This window comes from Lissotriton vulgaris, chromosome 10 (assembly GCF_964263255.1).
Source record: "Lissotriton vulgaris chromosome 10, aLisVul1.2, whole genome shotgun sequence".
NCBI classification, from domain to species: Eukaryota; Metazoa; Chordata; class Amphibia; order Caudata; family Salamandridae; genus Lissotriton; species Lissotriton vulgaris.
The window spans coordinates 828,774,241-828,793,771 of NC_141698.1; the positions used below are offsets into that span (position 1 = coordinate 828,774,241).

At 46.7% G+C, this 19,531-nt stretch overlaps 1 protein-coding gene across 6 annotated transcripts in view; it reads right to left on the minus strand.

The window, feature by feature from the left end:
* Positions 1 to 19,531, minus strand: part of TRAK1 (trafficking kinesin protein 1) — a 480,308-nt gene that overhangs the window by 344,833 nt on the left and 115,944 nt on the right. For 3 of the 6 annotated variants that reach the window (XM_086941745.1, XM_086941744.1, XM_086941742.1), the window contains exon 1: positions 14,632 to 14,756. The exons of the other annotated variants lie outside the window; for them this stretch is intronic. In XM_086941745.1, the coding sequence (XP_086797871.1) occupies positions 14,632 to 14,635 (4 nt within the window). In that variant the 5' untranslated portion in view covers positions 14,636 to 14,756. Of the gene's footprint in view, positions 1 to 14,631; positions 14,757 to 19,531 lie in introns of those variants that run through there. 6 annotated transcript variants of the gene reach the window in all.

The following is a 19,531-nucleotide window of genomic DNA, read 5'->3' on the forward strand; positions in this document are numbered from 1 at the left end:
GCAATAGGTCTCGCATTAGGAAAGTTTGAGCGATTGGTATTGTAAATGACACTTTTTTTTATTTGTGTTGGTTTTAAAAATAGCAAAATTAATAGCTTTGTCAGTTACAATGTCAATAGTTTTAACTTTCGCAAAAGTGACACCTATAGCATTTGTAATGCAATGTGTGTTGTATTTACGTGACTTAGATGTATTGATATTACAAATAACAATGGCTTTTAATTTTGTAAATAATTAATACTTAAATAAAAGTTATTGTAATTTATAATGTCAATAGCTTAAACCTTTGTAAATACATTTTGTGAAGATTATGTTCAGTGTATTTTATTGTGACGAAAATCCAAGAACATTGCATTTGCAGCTACACACACACAGAGCCACACACACACATATAGATGTGGTGATGGTGGATCTGGGGGATGTGGTGGTGGTGATGGTGGTGGTGATTGTGGATGTGGTGGTGATGGTGGTGGATGTGGTGGTGATGGATGTGGATGTGGATGTGGATGTGGTGGTGGTGGTGGTGGTGATTGGTGATGGAGGTGGATGTGGAGGTGGATGTGGAGGTGGTGGATGTGGAGGTGGTGGATGTGGAGGTGGTGGATGTGGAGGTGGTGGATGTGGAGGTGGTGGTGGATGTGGAGGTGGTGGATGTGGAGGTGGTGGATGTGGAGGTGGTGGATGTGGAGGTGGTGGATGTGGAGGTGGTGGATGTGGTGGTGGTGGATGTGGTGGTGGTGGATGTGGTGGTGGGTGGTGGGCGTGGTGGTGGTGTGCGTGGTGGTGGTGTGCCGGGTGGTTAGTGTGCGTGGTGGTGGTGTGCGTGGTGGTGGTGTGCGTGGTGGTGGTGTGCGTGGTGGTGGTGTGCATGAGGAAAACGTCTGCCTCCTCTCTCAGAACCTTTCTTAACTAGATATAATAAACAGGCAATGACAAAGCCAGGACTTCTCACTAGCATTTCGACTAACTTTTTCAGTGGTCTTTATCAGTGGTTTTGAAAAATGTAATTCACAATATTTGAATGTTTAACATGAAAATGTGGATTTGCATTATTTTGGCTAGAATGTGGGTTGACTTGGTAAGAGTTTGACATCCGTTACAAAACCAGTGCAGTCCATTTGGTAAGAGTGCAATGCTCGCTAAAGTGTGTCTATCTTTCAAACAATTAAACAGTCCATTCTAACAGCTTCATGTGGATGCACTTTTCTTCACCAACTATTAGTCTATTCTAGGTACTTGTAAGTTACCACATACGCACTGAAGAGCTGAGGCGACAGTGATTAGTCTAAGATTATACAATATGTGGAAATAGAAGATCATAATTTGAATTCAACACAAAAAAAGACTGCAACGAAGAGGGTAACTAGTATGATGGCACAGGACAAGCTTGCAATGAGAACAGCTGGCTGGCAGATTAAAGAACACGCTGCTACTGATCTAATAAGTCACATGTTCGAGACCTGTAGGCATGCAATCCACAGAGGGTAGCCAGAAGGGAACACTGAAGCAAAGGAGTGCGGAGGATAACAGCTGTGTAAGTAGTGACCAAACAGGAGCATTGAGCCTTGAACTGCACCAGATACTCTTGTGCACACATGGGTGACTCTAGGGCTTCTGTTAGAATGAGGAGGGCAAGTGATACAAATTCTTGTGCTGAACCACCTTTGGAGCTAATGACCAACAATATGAGATCTAGAAATCAACAGGACAAACATTTGGTCCTTGCTGGTACTTTTCAGTGCCCGTGCTAGTTTCTTATGCATACTTCTATGTCTGGGAATGTGTGTGATCTTGCCAAAAGCACTATGGGATTCAAAGGGGCTACTTGCAAGCTTGCTCTGACCTCCCTCTCTGTCTCTTAACAATCAGCAGTTGGCTTTCAGTGTCAGGCAAGAGTCGGGCATTAAGACTCCTCAGGTTGTGACGGAGACAAAGGGCACCAGAGAAAAAGCAAGGCTCTACACGTTGAAGAGGCTTGTGACACTGTCCATCAACTTATGCATTGGGAGGGTGGCTGCTCAAGCTCTGAGTGCAATGATCAGCGACACCTGTCACAGAAGGAGCGACTGTCTTAATCACACACTGGACATCTCAAGGAAGGCAATCTGTCAGACTCGATTAGATGGCGGCCTGGAACAAGGCAAATATATCAGCTGACAACGGGTCAGGCATTCTGCTCAAAGGTGCGGTAGCCAGGCACCTTAAGCTTCTTCGAAGAAACCTGCCAAGGGCAGTGATGTTAACCTACATATGGGAGGTTGCCAGCATGTGGACTGGACGCTTCGCTGCTCACTCACAGAAATGGTACTCAGTACCGTATATACTTAACTTCTCTCTCAAACAATGAAACCCAAAGACATCTGACGGATAGGGTCTAATTACAGTCGTATTAGGAATCCTTCACTCTCATTCCAAGTGCCCCCATTTTTGAAAAGTACATTTAATATCGCACTCTGGCTAGTAGTTACCCACTAGGTTCATTTATGCTTTGTAAGAGACAACTTGGGGTTTAGTCTCGGGCTTAATCTTTAGGCAACATAGGGTTGAACTATGTAATGCCAAGGAGACTGACAAGCTTCACTTGTTTCTTTACAGCGAGAAAGGCGACATGTGGACGAATTTGGATATTGGCCAGAAAATTATCATTTTTCTTAGTGGGAGATAAACCACTCCGGCTTTTACGCCTCAATGAATACTAGGACTGCTATGGTCATGAAACCCACATCTCAGTGTCGTTATATCTACTAAAATACCTTTCACATTACATCAGCAATGGCGCCCTCTACCGACAGTTGCTATAATGAATACTCCAGGCACCCCGGCGGATACGCTCACTTAAAGGACGGGGGAACTCCTTCCGCATCATTCTTTCAGTCAGCCAGCCAGTCAGCACTAATATGTAAACGTGGCATATAACTCCGGCAACTCTAATCGGGGTAATGTTCTTCTGAACTGGAAGAGCCATTTCAAGGGAATGTAGGATATTAAAACATTTCACAGGCGCCAATAAAATTAATTCTTATAAAGGACAATTGGGGTGTTTATCGCTCGTAAAATAAAATAAAGATAAGTCTTACGAAATAGAAAACACCAACATCTTCCGATAAACATTTTGCTCACACTGGTGTGATAAAAATAAAGAACAAGTTCATATTATAGGGTGCCGCCGCGCTGCCCGCGGCGACCCGGAAGCTCTTGGCCGGCCGGCCAATCCGGTCGCGGCCGACCGGAAGTCCCGCCTCCCGAGGTCCGCGAGCTGCCGGCGCATGGAGCGCCCTGCCGGTCCGAGGTAGCCCGCGTCCCCAGGAGGGGGCCGGGGAGAAGGAGGAGTGTGGCGCCTTTTGCGGGGCTCCTCGGACCTGAGGGAGCCCCGATTGATTAGAGGAGACGAGACGCGCCGCGTCGTGAGGAGCGGAGCGCGAGAGGAGCCCCGCCGGAAGAGCGCAGTCGGTGAGTGGGGCCCAGGGCTGATGTGAAGTGCATGCGTGCCTGTGTGTATGCCTGGGAGGGTGGGGGAGGGGGGGGGAGTGTGTGCACGCGTGTGTGCGTGTGTGCGCGAGGGAATGTGTGTGCGCATGCGTGACTATGTGTGATTGAGAGAGAATGCGGGGTAGGGGATAATGTGCCTGTATGTGTGCCTGTATGTGTGCCGTAGGCCTGCGTGTGCATGCGCACGCCTGTGTGTGTGTGTGTGTGCGTGCATGCAGAGGGGTGGGGGCTGCCTGTGTCTGTGTGTGAGCAAGGGCTTTGCTTCGCGCATGCGCAGCTATCAGACGCTCGCTCCCGAGGTGAAATCTGACCTCGTCAAAGCGCGCGTCTGATAGCTGTCCACATTCCAAAATACGGGCCACAATAGGTCTGAAGCAGACACCTTCAATGCTCACGCATTGAGGGTAGGTCTGCTCAACCTAAAAAGGAATGGTGTTTGAATGGAATGCTGAGTGTGAGGATGCGTTTGTTAAGGTGAAGGATAGTCTTTCCAATGCCCCGTCACTAGGACATTTTGACTTTAAGAAAAAGTCTATTTTGATCACGGATGCGAGTAATGTTTGGTTAGGGGCAGTGCTATTACAGGTGTCAGATAGTAATGAAACTATCATTGGGTTTGCATCATGCAGATTGCAGGGAGCGGAAAAATCATATTCTACTATAGAAAAGGAAGCACTGCATGTTGTTGGGGAAGAGCACATTTTAGGTATTATCTGTGAGGGTTGCCTTTTGTTGTGAAAACGGATCATAAACCTTTGGTCCATGTTTTTAAAGGTGGATGGGGTTTAGATGGAAGTGTAACTCCCCGTATATCGAGGTGGTTGCTATCTGTTTTAGACTACAATTTTGTGGTGGAGTATGTGCGTGGCAATAGAAATGTTATTGCCGATTGTCTCTCAAGAATGCCGGTGGAAGATGATTGTGTAGGAATTTTGGAGGATGTCGTTGTTAGTGTAGACAGTGAATTTGCTGTTAGTCAGGATGAGTGGAGAGAAGCTACGGAGAAGGATGAGGAATATAAGAAGGTGAAAGAATTGATTATTAATTCTTGGAATGGATTTAGTGAAGGGACAGTTCATAAACAATACATGCCGATTAAGGAAGAACTTAGCTTGCAAGGTGACAAGATTTTAAGAAGAAATAGGATAGTTCCACCAGTTTTATTGAGATCAAAGTTGTTGAGAATTGTACATGAAGGGCATCTAGGTAGGAGCTTGGCTAAGCGAAGATTAAGAGAATCTTATTGGTGGCCAGAGATGGACAAGAATGTGGAAGATCTTGTGCGAGATTGTCATGCTTGCGGGAATTGTGATAAGGTAAAAGCTACAAGAGAACCTCCATTGATATGTGTGGAATTACCTATGAAACCTTGGGAGAAATTAGGTTTGGATGTTTTGGGTCCGATTGACAAGTTGGGAAGCAATAATCGGTTTTTACTCGTATTGGTTAATTACCATAGTAAATGGTTTACTTACAAATCAATGGGGCAAGTCTGCACTGCAAATGTAATAGCATTTTTAAATGAAGTTTTCTTGGAAGATGGGGTGCCAAAAACTCTTGTAACTGATAATGGTGTTCAGTTAGTTTCTTCGGAAATGACTTAGTTTTCTTTTTAGTCTTGGAATTATTCATGAGAGAGTGGCTTTGTTCCATCCGCAAGCCAATGGACTTGTAGAAAGGGTGAACAGAATTGTAATGGATTGTATTCAACTTTCTTTGGCTAATGGATTATTATGGAAAGATGAATTACAGAGAATGATGTGGGGTCATAGAATTATGCCTCATTCTGTAACTGGAATTTCTCCTTTTGTGGCTTTGAAGGGAAGAGAACCGGGTACTAAGGAGTCTCCGATGTGGTTAAAGGAAAAAAATCAGGTTTGGGTAGATAGGGAAAGGATGAGGTCAAGATTTGAAGACTGTCAGTGGCGTAATAAGAAGGAATTTGATAATAGGAAATGTGCTAAGGAGTTGGTCTTTGCGGAAGGTGATTGGGTTGTTGTAAGAAAATTTGGTTTTGTAAGGAAGGGAGAAAGTAAGTTTTCTCAGCCACAAAAAGTAGTTTCTGTTAAAGGTTCTGTGGCTGAACTAGATGATGGCAAGAAATGGAGTTTTGCTAGTTTGTGCAAAGTATCTCATCTGCAATGTATTGTTTTATAAATGCATTTGTATTTTGTAATGTTTTATAAATGCATTTTTATTTTGTAATGTTTTCTGGAAGAATGTTTTTATTTATATACATAGACTTAGCATTCTCCTAATGTTTTCTTATTTTTTCTTTTAGATTCCATAGGGGGGGAAGATGTGTAGTAATGTTTAGAATTGCATGATGCAGTTCCACTGCAGTTCCACTGCATCATAACTGCATCATGCAATTCTAAACATTACTACACATCTTCCCCCCTATGGAATCTAAAAGAAAAAATAAGAAAACATTAGGAGAATGCGAAGTCTATGTATATAAATAAAAACATTCTTCCAGAAAACATTACAAAATACAAATGCATTTATAAAACATTACAAAATACAAATGCATTTATAAAACATTACAAAATACAAATGCATTTATAAAACGGGACTCTGGATGTAAGTTCACCAGATATATGCAGCAACCATCAGCAGTCTCACCAAGTGCTGGTTTACATTAGAACATTCACTGTGATGTAGTTCCACTGCATCATAACTGCATAATGCAATTCTAAACATTACTACAGACTGCTTCTCTGGTGTCATCAGTAATTCCTCATTCAAAGTCCTCTAGGCAGTGTTGCAGCTGCATCTTTGGTTCTGTCAGTAAATCCTCATTCATATCCCTCTAAACAGTGCTGCAGCTGCTTCTCCGGTCCCAGTGGTAATTCCTCATTATATGACCTCTAGACAGTGCTGCAGCGGTCTCTGTTCCCGGTGAGAATTCCTTATTCTTAGCCCTCTAGACAGTGCAACAGCTGCTTCTCTGGTCCCAGTTGTAATTCCTAAAACTAAGTCCTCTAGGCAGTGCTCCAGCTGTCTCTCTGGTCACAGTGGTAATTCCTCACTCTAAGTCCTTTAGACAGTGCTGCTTGCTGCTTCACTGCTCCCAATTGGAATTCCTCATTCTTAGTCCTCTAGGCCATGCTGCTAGTTGATTCTTTTGTCCCGTCTGTAATTCCTCATTCTAAGTCCTCTAAGCAGTGCTACTCGCTGCTTCTCTGGTTCTAGTGGTAATTCCTTTTCCTAAGTCCTTGAGACAGTGCTGTTACTCTGGTCCCCTCAGTAATTCCTCATTCTAAATCCTCTACGCAGTGCTGCCAGCTGCTTCTCAGGTCCTGTTGGTAATTCCTCATTCTAAGTCCTCTAGAAAGTGCTGGAGCTGTGTCTCTGTTCCCAGTGGGATTTCCCCATTCTTAGCCCTCTAGACCATGCAAAGGCTGCTTCTCTGGTCCCAGTTGTAATTCCTCAAACGTAGTCCTCTAGGAAATGCTGCAAGCTCCTACTCAATCAGTGGATGACCTGGAGCCATCTCAAATTGAATGCTTCAAAAACTGAAATACTCACGTGTGGTGGTTGGAAAAATTACAACCCGCTTGCCGCATGGCCTGATGAACTGGGATCACTGCCTAAAGTATCGAAGGAAGTAAGAAACCTCGTAATGACCATGGACTCAAAGCTGTCGATGAATGCCCAAGTGGATAAACTAACAAGATCAAGCTTTGCTACTATAAAAACGCTGCGACAAATTTTCCCTCATTTGGGATTTCCACACAAGGTCCAAGCTACCATCTCCCTTGTTCTAACCAAACTCGATTACGCCAATAGCCTCTACCACGGATCACCTTTAACGACCATGAAAAGACTACAACGGATTCAGAACTCGGCTGTCAGACTACTCTTACATATCAAACCACGAGACCACATCTCCCCTGCCTTGAAAGCCCTGCATTGGTTACCGGTTGCCAGAAAATCCACGTTCAAGCTGCTTTGTATTACCCACAAAGCAATACATGGAATAGGAACATTCTTCATCAGGAATAAAATGACCTAACTCATTCAACAAAGGAACCTCTGCTCTAAAGGAGCATCTCGCCTCAAAATCCCACCATACAAGAAAAAAAAACATGGATGGCACACATCCTTCTCTGTTCAAGCAGCCAAACTATGGAACTCTTTACCCCCCAACATAAGATCCACGACAACCACCTTATCTTCAGAAAACTACTCAAGATTTGGCTCTTCCCCACATTAGCACCCTACAGAAACAGAAATTTACAGCATATCCCCCTGTATATAAGCATTTGTTTGCACTATAGATGTGTACCTATCTGTGTGTATTACTTTATAAAACATGTAAAATAATTATGTTGTTAAGAAAAAAGAAAGAAAAAAAATAATAATAATAAACAACAAATAAAAATCATCCTTGGTCTACATTTACATACTTCTATTTTGCATCTATGTACCTACCATGCACTTGGATCTGTGTGTCTGTTACTTTTCTCCTAAAAAAGCATATCCAATGCACTACCCTATTTATCATCCTGTGCCTCTATCAATATATTTAATCTAAATATACTTACTTCCTTTATGTATCTATATACTTTCAATGTACTTATGGATCTATATATTTATCACTTTCTTCTAATTTAGCATTTCCAATGCACTAGACTATTTCTCAGCCTATACTTCGCTCAATATATCTTCTAGCCCAACCTGCTGACTCATCTCAAACTTCTTTCTACTACTCTTCCAATGCACTACCCTATCTCTCATCCTATACATCTATCAATATATCCTCTTCATCCACTCTCTCATTTATCCCAAACTCCATACCACTACTATGATCGCCAAAATAACCCTTTCTAGACTCTCTCCTGCTCTACCCCTCCTTGCATCATCAGACACCTCTTTTTACTACACCGATCCCCTAAAACAAACCTTTCTTAACTCTCCCCTCTGACTCTTCCCCTCCAAAACTCCCTTTTACTCATCCAAAAGCCTCTTAATACTGCTAAGACCTAAAAAAAATAAAAATAAAAAAATTTAAATCCTTCACTCTTGTATCCCTCCACTATCCTTTTCAAATAAAATTAACAGACTAACATGTTCACTTCTCAAATTCCATATTCAACTATACTAATATACTGAGGGGGGCGTGGCCAACAACATGGTCGAGTAGGACGTTTGCCTGCGGAGCTCCGGCTTGATTCATTGATCCATCTGCTCATATGGTAGCCCACAGTCCTGAAAACTAACGATTATGACTTTGAGAGGGTTCCTGTTCCCTCAGACGGTCTCGTGGCTGGTCCGGGTGCTGGGGGACCACGCTAAGTGCGGAGGTGGAGACTGGCTCCAAGCATCGGCAGTGTGGCCTAAGATGGTGCCGATGTGATCCTGTCAACATCGAGGAGCGCCAGGGGACGCTGCGGCCTGTGGGGACCCGGCATCCAGGAGTGTGCAGCCCTGTCGACGGTCAGTGGCGGCGGCGAAGGATAGGCGGCCCGCCACAGCCCGGCCCCGAACAGGAGCAGCCGCGGCCCCGATCACAGAGTAGGAGGGCCAGGGCGGGGCCTCGAGGCCTCGAGAGGACCTGCGGCGGCCTGAGGTGAGAGCGGCCGAGCGAGGCCAGCGGAAGCACCGCCGACGGATCAGGGGCCACTTCGGCCGGGATTGGGAGATGCCACGAACACCTGCTGCAGTCGGGCGTGGGGGGGGGGGTGACGGCCCAGAGCCTGATTGTGCCTGGACGCAGGCGGGTTTCCCCCACCCCCCACCTCCGTACATCGGCTGCAGAGGCCGTTTGGGGCCCTGCAGGGTCCGGGGGGGTTACAAGGTGAAGCCCCACATTGGAGAGGTCCTGCGGAGGGGGAGACAGTGATCCTCCTCGGCGCCCCCCCTGCCACACACTGCCTGGGGAAGGCGGGACTTGGCTGAGAGGAGTCCTCCTGGCTGGCCTGTGGAGCAGGCGAATAGACTGGGCAGACTTGAGGGACTGAAGTGCCCCCCCCCCCCCGGAAATACGAGCGTCCGGACAGTGGATAGTGGGTCGCCATAGAGGAAGGGCGCCAGTGAGAGGGCGCTGACTGGACCACTGGAGCCGGGTGAGGAGGCTTGGCGCAGGGGCTGTTTGATCGACGCCTCCAGCTACAACAGAGGTGAAACCCCGGGGCATATATGTCGAAAGTCGGCTGAGCGGGTGAGATACCCATTCTGCCTCGGGTGCCTGTTCAGCTTATTACGCTCCCCCTCCTCCCCCGGGTGCCGGGAGATGGACCATCAGGGGGCTATCTGGAGTGGACAAGGGACGGGCGCCGGATGTCGCTTGGTGAGGAGCTGCACTAAGGAGGGGCAGTGACGGGGTGAGGGGCGGCAAGAACCGGAGGAGTCAGAGGATAGCAAAGACCCGGCCGAAGCACTGCTAGTGGGCAGCGCAACATGGGCAAGAAAGATAGAGAACTCAGGACCCCCCCGACAGGGGACCCTAGACTGATACACCACAACGCCTCTCCCCCAGGAGACTGACTCGCCGGGAGTGCGTACAGACACGGCCCTCTTTATGGGGGCTATACAAGCATCACGAGAGGACATACAGGCATCCCGTGCGGCCCTGGAAACCAAGATCGGGGAGGTGGGCTCCGAGGTGACTCTCCTGGGGCAGGACTTTCGAAATTTGATGGAGCGGGTGACAGTGGCTGAGACAAGGTTGGGGGAGGCCGAAGACACCATTCAGGGCCTGAAGAAGGGCTTGGCAGAGCTCCAATCCTCGCATAAACAGCTCATGTGGAAGGTCGACGATGCAGAAAACAGAGCCCGGCGCAATAACCTCTGTTTTGCGGGATTTAGGGAAGGAATTGAAGGTACTTATATGGCGGAGTTCCTGCGCTCCTGGCTGCTGCGCACTTTTCTGAAAGATACGTTCTCAACTTGCTTTGTGATAGAGCGGGCCCATTGGTCACTGCTGGCAAAACCACCGGTGGGTGCTAGGCAGCGGCCAGTTATTGCCTGCTTCCTGAATTTCGTGGATAGAGACATGATCTTAAGGGAAGCTCGGATGCTAGGGGAAATCCGTCTGGAGAACACCCAGATCATGATATTCCCAGACTACAGCCAGGGGGTGCAGAAGCAGAGGTGCTCCTTTGATGCGGTGAAGGCTAAACTGAGGGATCTTCGCAGTCAGTACATGCTTCTTTTCACTGCCAAGTTAAAAGTCATCTACAAAGAATGAACGTACTTCTTTTCACACCCAGAAGACGCATGGCAGTGGCTGGAGGAGCGTCCCCCCTGACAAGACTTGCGGTAGGGGCTCGGGTGGCATCGGATGCTGGAAAACCCTTGAGGGGGTCGCCAAAGCCACAGAGACTGAGGCAAACGCGTGGAAGTAGGACAGTGGCGCCAACCCCTTACCCTGTAAAAGGATCAGTACAGCGACGGAGCTCGCCCTCCCTGGACCCCGGTCGGCTGACGGGCTCCAGGTTCCAATGTCTTGCTGTAAACGCATGGTCGGAGGAGGAGGAAGAGCATGGTGGTACCTCTTCGGAAGGTGATGACACGGAAGAGCAATCTCTGCATCCCCTGGTTGTGGCGATCAACGAATTGAAACAGGATCCTGTTCGGGAAGCGGGGACGTCGCAGGGGGACCACCTGGACTCTAATTCGTGAAAATAGGACACAATGGGCTGACCGAGTATGGACTAAGTGGTCGGAGAACACGCAAGTTGGACAACCCCTTACAATTTGCTTTGTTTTTTGGTTTAATGCTCTTTATTGTTCGCATTTGCTTGCACGTATACCTGCGTAGGTTTCTTGGTTGTCGGTTTCAGAGTGGATTACTTGGCGACAGACCTCCTTCACCTGGAAGGCCTAATCTCTGTCGTAAGATGGCGATGGGACTGGAGGGGAGAGGGAGGTGGGGTGGGGTAGATGTGGGGGAAAGTTACTCTTTTCGTGGGATTGGGGGAGGGCGGATCTAGACGAGCCAGCCCTAGAGTTGGGGTTGTTTGTTGGGGGGGTTTATTTCAGCATATCATGATTGGGACCGTAATTCACACCTGGGATCCCGGAGCCTAACTCCCTCTGCAATTGTGAGTTTTGTGGTACGGTGCCCTGTACATTGCTAGGTAGTCATGGGACGGAGGTCCAGACTAGAGGGGGGACTACAGTCCTCACTTAGAACGTGAATGGCCTGGGCAACAAAGTTAAAAGGGGTTTGGTACAAGCCTACGTGAAACGAGTGGGGCCTGATATTGTTCTAATGTAGGAGACACACCTTTGGGGCACCAAGTGTGGCTTCCTGGCGAGGGGTCCCTACAGAGTGCTGGCACATGCAGGGTATACAATGGGCTCCAGAGGGGTTGTTATCCTGATTAAGAAGACTCCTCCTTTTGTGGTTGCACAGACTTGGACGTAAACATCGAAGCTTATTACTGGATGGAACATCTTGCCCCCATCAATGAATGGGCTGCATGCCTCGGCAATGCATCCCACTTACGGCCTAGAGAGGAGAACCATGGCGCGGCGCACCTGCCTCTACTACATATATGGAAGCAAGGGGAAGGAACGACTGCTCTCGGCCACCAGGGTCACGCTGGGGATTTGGGAGAGGGCGACTAGGGCAATAGGCTAGAAGCACACAATGACGAAACAGACCCCAATATGGCACTGTACTTGGCTGAAGGAGCTACACAAACTGCGTGGGTTCCAGAGGTGGGAAGATATTGGTATCTCCATATTAGGGGACCTGTTGAAGAGGGGGGAACTAAAGTCTTTCCAAGTTTTGAGGGTGGAATTTGGGCTGCACCACACACAGTACTATAGATATGTGCAGCTGCGACACGCATGGCTGGCGGAGAGGACTCTGGTGGGGCCCTTGCCGGAGTATGCACCACTGGAGGGGCGATTGCTACAGGTACATATTCCGTGCAAGGCAGTCTCTCTGACCTATAAAACATTGATCAATAATATACCAGATGGACTTGTAAAACTTAGAGAATCATGGGAGCGGGATGTGGGGGAGAGGAATACGGTGGATTGGGACACGGCCCTGATGCATCCACGGGAAGTTGCCATCAAGTCCCGCCTACGGCTTATCCAGTTTAAAATCTTACATAGGGCCCATTACGATAGGGTACGCCTACACCGTATTGGGAGGGCCAGCGACACAAGGTGCCTCAGATGTGGACAGGAGAGGGGGGATTTCTACCACATTATTTGGCAGTGCACCAACATACAGCAGTACTGAGCAGAGGTTTTGAAGGAGTTGGTTGAGGTTGTGGAGGCCACCCTACCGCTAGATCCCAAATTGATCCTGCTAGGTATTACGAATGATATTGACCTGAGCCGCCCACTCCTGATCTTTGTAGTTCTGGCTATGGTGGTAGCTAAGAGGGATGTGGCGAAAGCGTGTGGGGCTCCTGCCCCGCCAGGGCTCGATGAGTGGAGATGGGGCATGGACCTATACATGGCTGCAGAGAGGATCACGTACAAGGCAATGGGGTGCCCTAAGAAGTTTAATAAGGTGTGGGGAAATTGGCGCCGATATCATGGCTTGGATGGAGGGCTGTGAACCAGAGAGGAAGGGAGCTTGGCTGCTTTTGTTGGGGGGGCGGATCTATTTGGGTCTGCGATTTAGTACTCTGTGGTCCTTGGAGAAGCAATGTAAAGCTGGATAGAAAGGAGGATTAACTTATGATTTTGGGGAAGGGGGGAGTGAGGGGGGGGGGACATGCGGTGGTGGTTGATGGTCCTATGTGACATGCCAGTTGCGTTTCTGCACTGTAAAAAAGCAAATACAAATATTTTTTTAAAAAATGTAAAAACTATACTAATATACTGCCCAATTAACTGAATAACATATCTACTACTCAAATTACTTCATATGTATACTATACTAATTTTCAACACTAATCCTTTATGGGTTCCGGAGTGGCGTGCTACTCGCCAGAAAAGCACTTCAACACCTATCAGGGGTAACAAGTGCTATAGGAATGCAAATCTTTCGCCCCCTTTTATCCCTCCACTATCCTTCTCACTCCAAGTAACAGACTAATATCCACCACTGAATTTACCTCATATTTCACCATATTAATTCACCACTAATCCTTTATAGGCTTCCTGAATAGCGTGCGCCAACAAGCGATGAATAAATACAACCCTTTGTCCTCCTCTATCCTTCTGCTATCATTCCAAATAACTGACTAACCTATCCACCACTTAAAATGTACTTGCATGTTTCACTATACTAATTCAACACTAATCCTCTATGGGTCCCGGAGTAGCGTGCTACCCGCCATAAAAAGCGCTTTGACGCCTCGTCAGGGGTAGTAAGCGCTGTATAAATGCAATTACAGTACAATACCTTTGACAAATGTGAGACCTATTGCATTGTAAATATTTGTTTTCTATGTCTGCACCTTATTTTCCTCTTCCTTCACAGTTACCCTCATCTTTCCTGATCCCTCATATCCAACCCCCGGTCATTGACTATCGGTCTTAATCGCCTGGGGGAGAAGCTCACTTTGAGGACCCACCGCCTCCCCCCGCCCCCCTCACAACCCCCTCCCAGCCCGGTCACTCACCCCTTTGCTTAAAGGAAGAAGCCTCTAGTCTAGAGCGTTTCAGACAGGTACCCTCATTCAAAGTTGCCAAAGAGAGGCTGCACCAACAGGAAAGCATAACAAACGAAGACCGAGTAGCGCTGCGGTATGCCACGAGGCGCAGGGGCTGCATTTACAAGGTGAATATCCAATCACTGCTACTCTCACAACACGGGAGCCACGCCTCCAGCAGGCCTCTGACTTGGCCCACAGTAAACTGCATTGTCGTTAGAACCGATACAGACCGCCTGCAGCCAAATGCAGCAGGAAGTGGTTAAGATGCGGAAACGCGTGCTTATTGAAACCGAGTGTTCGCTGGTAAAACTAGCAGTCAAATATGTATATGGTTTTATACAAAAAGCAAGTGGAAGCAGATCCACAGACGATAAGAACACGCTGTAAGTAGGATAAGGGGCTGCGGGCTCGAGACGGGTCAGGAGCCCGGATAAGGGGCTGCGGGCTCGAGACGGGTCAGGAGCCCGGCTAACGGGAGCTATCGTCACTGCACGTTGCCGGGAAAGGACCCGGTCCACGGACACTCGAGGCCACAGCATAGATTCCCATGGAACGTTTCACTTACTCATGGTCGCGCGCCTCGGCTCCCTTCTCCAATGGTCACATTCTCCGAGCCGTCTGGGGTCTGCGGCGTCTGTCCTGCAGCCGGCACGAACACATGGCTGCGCTGGGCAGAGCTCCGAGGGCGGCTGCAGCTCCGAGCTTTGAATTTCCTGACTAAACATAGACTGAATCAAGCCCGATCTGCTGAGGGACCATTTCAGTTCGCCTAAATATGGCTGCCCTTTAAAGCGGTACCAGCCCGGCACACGGACAGCGGAGACAACATTTGAACCTCAGACGATGCTCCTTTGCAGAGTCATGGACAGGAAGGGTTGTGGGGACTTTAAAGGAAGTTCTTTAGACAATTGTAATCCTTCTGTAAAATACCGCAATAACTCTATAGTTATTCCAATAACCTGGGCCGGCTTTTGGCATGGGCGCGCTGGGCGAAGGCCCAGGGCGCCAATCTTCTGAGAGGCTTATGCAACTGTCTCACTTGCTCCAGCCCTGCCCATGCCCCCGCGTGCTCGTTTCTCTGCCAGACTTGCCAGTTTAAAGTGGTCTTTCATTATCATACCACGGGCAATGTATTTCACCCCATTGGACCCTTTCTTCAGCCTGCCTTCACCTTGTCATCCCCTACGGACACACGCCAGCAGTACCCTCATCAGTGTGAGGCGCTCAGTCGGGGGCGTTTTAGGTGAGCTGGGGGAGGTAGGGAGATGTCTGTATTCGAGGAGGACCATTCACCGCTCAGCCAGGGACAGACCAGAAAACACAAAAGGGGCCTCCTCATTCTATTCATTAGCTTTAGCCAGGGCAAAACTTCTCTCGCGCCCAGGGCGCTTTCTTAGGAAGGGCCTGCTCTGCCCTTAACTAACTTGAGAAAAACTACAACATCAGATGCAGCTTTTCAGCAGGTTTCTGAAGAGACCGAGTTCTCTCCCCAAGAATTTTCTTTTCTTAACAACGCCAAGTAATTGTGCATTTTAAACAATTCCTGGACCAATATTGTATGAAACTGTATATATACAACGGAAATGCACGTCCACTGAGGTTGAGTCTTGGCATGCAAGTTTTTCACAAGGCAACACTGCTTGCCCCGTTTGAAACACAAGCAAGCCACAGAACGTTTGGCCAAAAGGAGATGAGAATAAAGTAATGAAAACCATGCCCAAAATAATGCAGCCACTAATGCGCACATTACCCCTACAACTCGCAAAATGTATGAAGGTTACCACAAAACTTCCCAACCAACTACAGCTCTTTAAATCATCGGTCCGAAGCTTCTTTACTCCATTCCATCCTTTCTTTATACTGAAAAAACCTTCACAATTTAATTGTCAATATAAACACCCATAATGTATTTAAATAATGAAAGCTAATCAAGAAAAATAATGAACCCCCTGACCTCAAATTTGCCTCCATACTACAAACATGCTCTTATCAGAGAAGCTCTCTTTTCTATGCTTGCTCCCACTGCAGAGATACGACTAATCAAAGACTGTCCTGTAGGGCCTGCCCATTGACGGATAATCACTGATGTATAAGCGGTGTTTCAATTATCCAAACAATCCTTAGAATCCATAAAATACCCTTAAATAAACACATTTAATCCAGAACAAAATGAAAAGCAGAGTAAGCTAATTTTCGCTTGCCTTTATGGCAAAAACATGATGCCGACCTTCTTGAAGGTTTACTACCTTGATTCATTGGGTATCTCCAAAATGACATTTTAATCAGAGAATAATCTGTGTGTTTTACCAATTTCAGTTTAGCAGAGCTGAACAGGGGGGCTGTATTTAATAATCACCTGCACATCATGGGTGGGAGAAATGGTTTAAAAGATCAAGCACTCAGATCCTCGGAGAACACGTCCTGCAGTGTTAAAAAATGATCCCGCAAACACTAGACAGAAGATTCCTCTAGGTAGGCTTGTATGTGTCTTTATACCTGCCCCACAGGACAGTCAAACAACTGCAGCAAAGGCAAAATGAACACACCCCACTATACTGCAAGAACGATCAAATAGCATATTCAAATACTAATCGGAGTGAATTTGATAAATTCCATGGAATTCAAAGTTAGGGCTTCAAAATGGGCTTCTTTTTGATGTCTCATAAGTACATATTTTTGATTATGTTGAAGAAGATTGTTAAGTGGCACTGACTCCAGCCAAAGGTAAACTTGACCTGCATTAAAGTCCAACATTGTTTTTGCCCACTACGCAGCTCCAGAGAAAGACCATATGAAATTCAGACTTTACCCTGAACTACCACGCTATGTCTCCAGTAGACGAGAACACAAGCAACAAGTGACAACATTCAGCCTAGTTGGGCCTCATCAATTTGGCAAGCTTGGTTGGTTCTGTGGCACAACAAGCATTAGACCATATCTTGCCATAGCGGTCACATTTAGGGCAGGGCCTTGTAAATGCAGCCCCTGCACCTCATTGCATAGCGCAGCACTACTCTGTCTTAATTTGTAATGCTTTCTTGTTGGTGTAACTTCTCTATGGCCAATTTGATTGTAGGACCGCCTGAAACAGGCTAGAGGCTTCTTCTAAGCAAAGGGGGAGGGGATCCTTAAAGTGAGCTACCCCCACAGGTGATTAAGGCGGGGATCACACACTCCTAAGCAAGAAGATGAAGGAGGCAGGGGCATGGCTATCATTAGGCTAGCAGGTACAGGGTCACAAAAGCTAAGGGTGAGAGAGGGCCCACTGCACCCCTTGTATGTTTGTCTTTAAATTGGGAATTTAATCTTTCTTGCGTGTGTTAAAGGCCTTGCTAAGCTATGCTGCTTGCAAGAGAAGTTGCCATTGGATTGCTTTCCAGACATTAGTGAGTGAAGAGACATACACCATTATCAAGCTTTTTCAGGAATATGTCAACTCCAGAATTTGTCGCCTCTACTATGTGGGAGATCCTGGAGACAGGACAGCATAAGATGCTGAATGCACTGAAGTGAAGTTGGCTGAACTAGTGAGTTAAGAATGCCCTCAGCTATTATGAATTTTTACCGCACTTGACTTTTGGGGTATTTTAGCAACAACAGCCATTATCCAAGGACAGGAAATATACTACACAATATTATATATGTTTTTGGGAAGCCTCTCGGGATTGCATTAGGAGCACTTCCAAACAGTATGCTTGCTCTCCTATTAAAAGCCCCTGCTTGATCTAATGGTACTTCAGAATGTGCCTAGAAGAAGAAAGGGGAGTAGACTGAAGATTTCTGTGACTACTGCGTAGAAGGGCTATTTACTGGTTTGCAACATGAAAACTAGAAGAGCTGCTCTTACATTTGCCTGAATATTAACCATTTTGGGGTTATTCAGAAAAACAATGAGAGACAGATTCTAGACCTAATCCACAGGGACATTTAGAGAAGCTCTGAAGCTACCTGCCCACTAGCAAAACTTGCCTCTGGACTACCCGAGGTCCCGGAAGCTCAAGGACCAGAGGAGGCTGCCGCTCAACTCACAGAACCCCATCAGATATCAAACCGATGTCCTGCAATTCATCAATCGTTGATAGTTGAGTTCAAAAGCCACTAACGAGTATGGTACCAATCAAAAGTTCAAGCTGTAGCCAGCTTCATTGCTACTGTCCGTGAGAAGGATGATGGTGTAAGGAAAATGGAGCGAGGGGAGGAGTAGAATAAGGAGAAAAGAAAAAGGGTCAAGAGGATGTATTAGGTGAAAGCAAGGAAGGATTAGAGGAAAAATTGAATTAGAGTGAGATGTCACCAAAGGGAGGGAGGATGTGGCAAGAGGCAAGGATGGTTGACAATAGGAGTTCAGCAAAAGACGGTCATGGCTTTTAGCAGCGAAAACAGCAAATGAAGACAACAGAAAATGCTTCATGATATAAATACTTCATATGTTGCATGAATTACTTAAAACAGTCCCTGGAGTCTTCGCCTGGCTGGTACAACTTTCGACTCCATTTATAATGTTATTACTGACACCTGGCTCTCCAGACCAGCGGACCTTGCTCTGTCCTGTTTTGGCGGTCAGCACACAACCTTAAGTCAACAGTGCTTAGAGAAAAGGAGGCCCATTTGAGCCCTGGCCACAAGCTTCAAGAAAACATCCACTCTTTTCATCGCAATAGGTGCAGATGGAGCACGCCAATATACAGAAAGGGCCTCTAAAGCACAGCCTGGGCAGCATCGTCTGAGAAGGATTCCCTCCTTGTAGGCTGTCGAACTTGAGGAACCGAAGGGCAGTCAGATGTCCCCGTCAGTGGGCTCGGCAAAGGGACTACTAAGATCTCTAACATTTTAGAGTGATGCTGATGCCACACAAACACTGCAGACCCTAAACTAGGACCACAGACATACCTATATCTGCTAAGATCGAAGGTTGATCACCTCTCCCTGTGACAGGCGGGGTGGGTGGGCCCTATTATGATCAGGTTGTCGCCAAACCACTCTGCGTTTTGTTTTAAAAAATAATCATGATATTAAGCTTTTCTATGTCAGCCTCTCTCTTTAAAATATTTGCTTATTTTAACCAAGTATAATTGAACAGAGTCTTCTGAACATCGTAAAAGTTTATTTGATTAACACTAAACTGACACACCTGCCAAATGTAAAGTTTTTGTTTTCTCTCCAGCTTCTCATGACAATAGTTTTCTTCAAAACGACAGTGGTTCAATTGTAATGATGTACATTGTATTTGCAAGGTATCCACTATGGAATTTCAGCAGAATTTCAGCTTGTTTTCCATGCCAAGAGGCACGACTTATAGAAGTACGGGTGTGGCTTACAATAATATAAACAAGGAGCACAATTTGTATCTGCTGACTGCAGGATGGGCCTATTATGCCTTGTTTGTAACTTTTCTTTGCCGAACATGGGCAACAAATAATGCAACACAATGTTTGATTATATCCACACAAAAAAGTCAAGAGCTT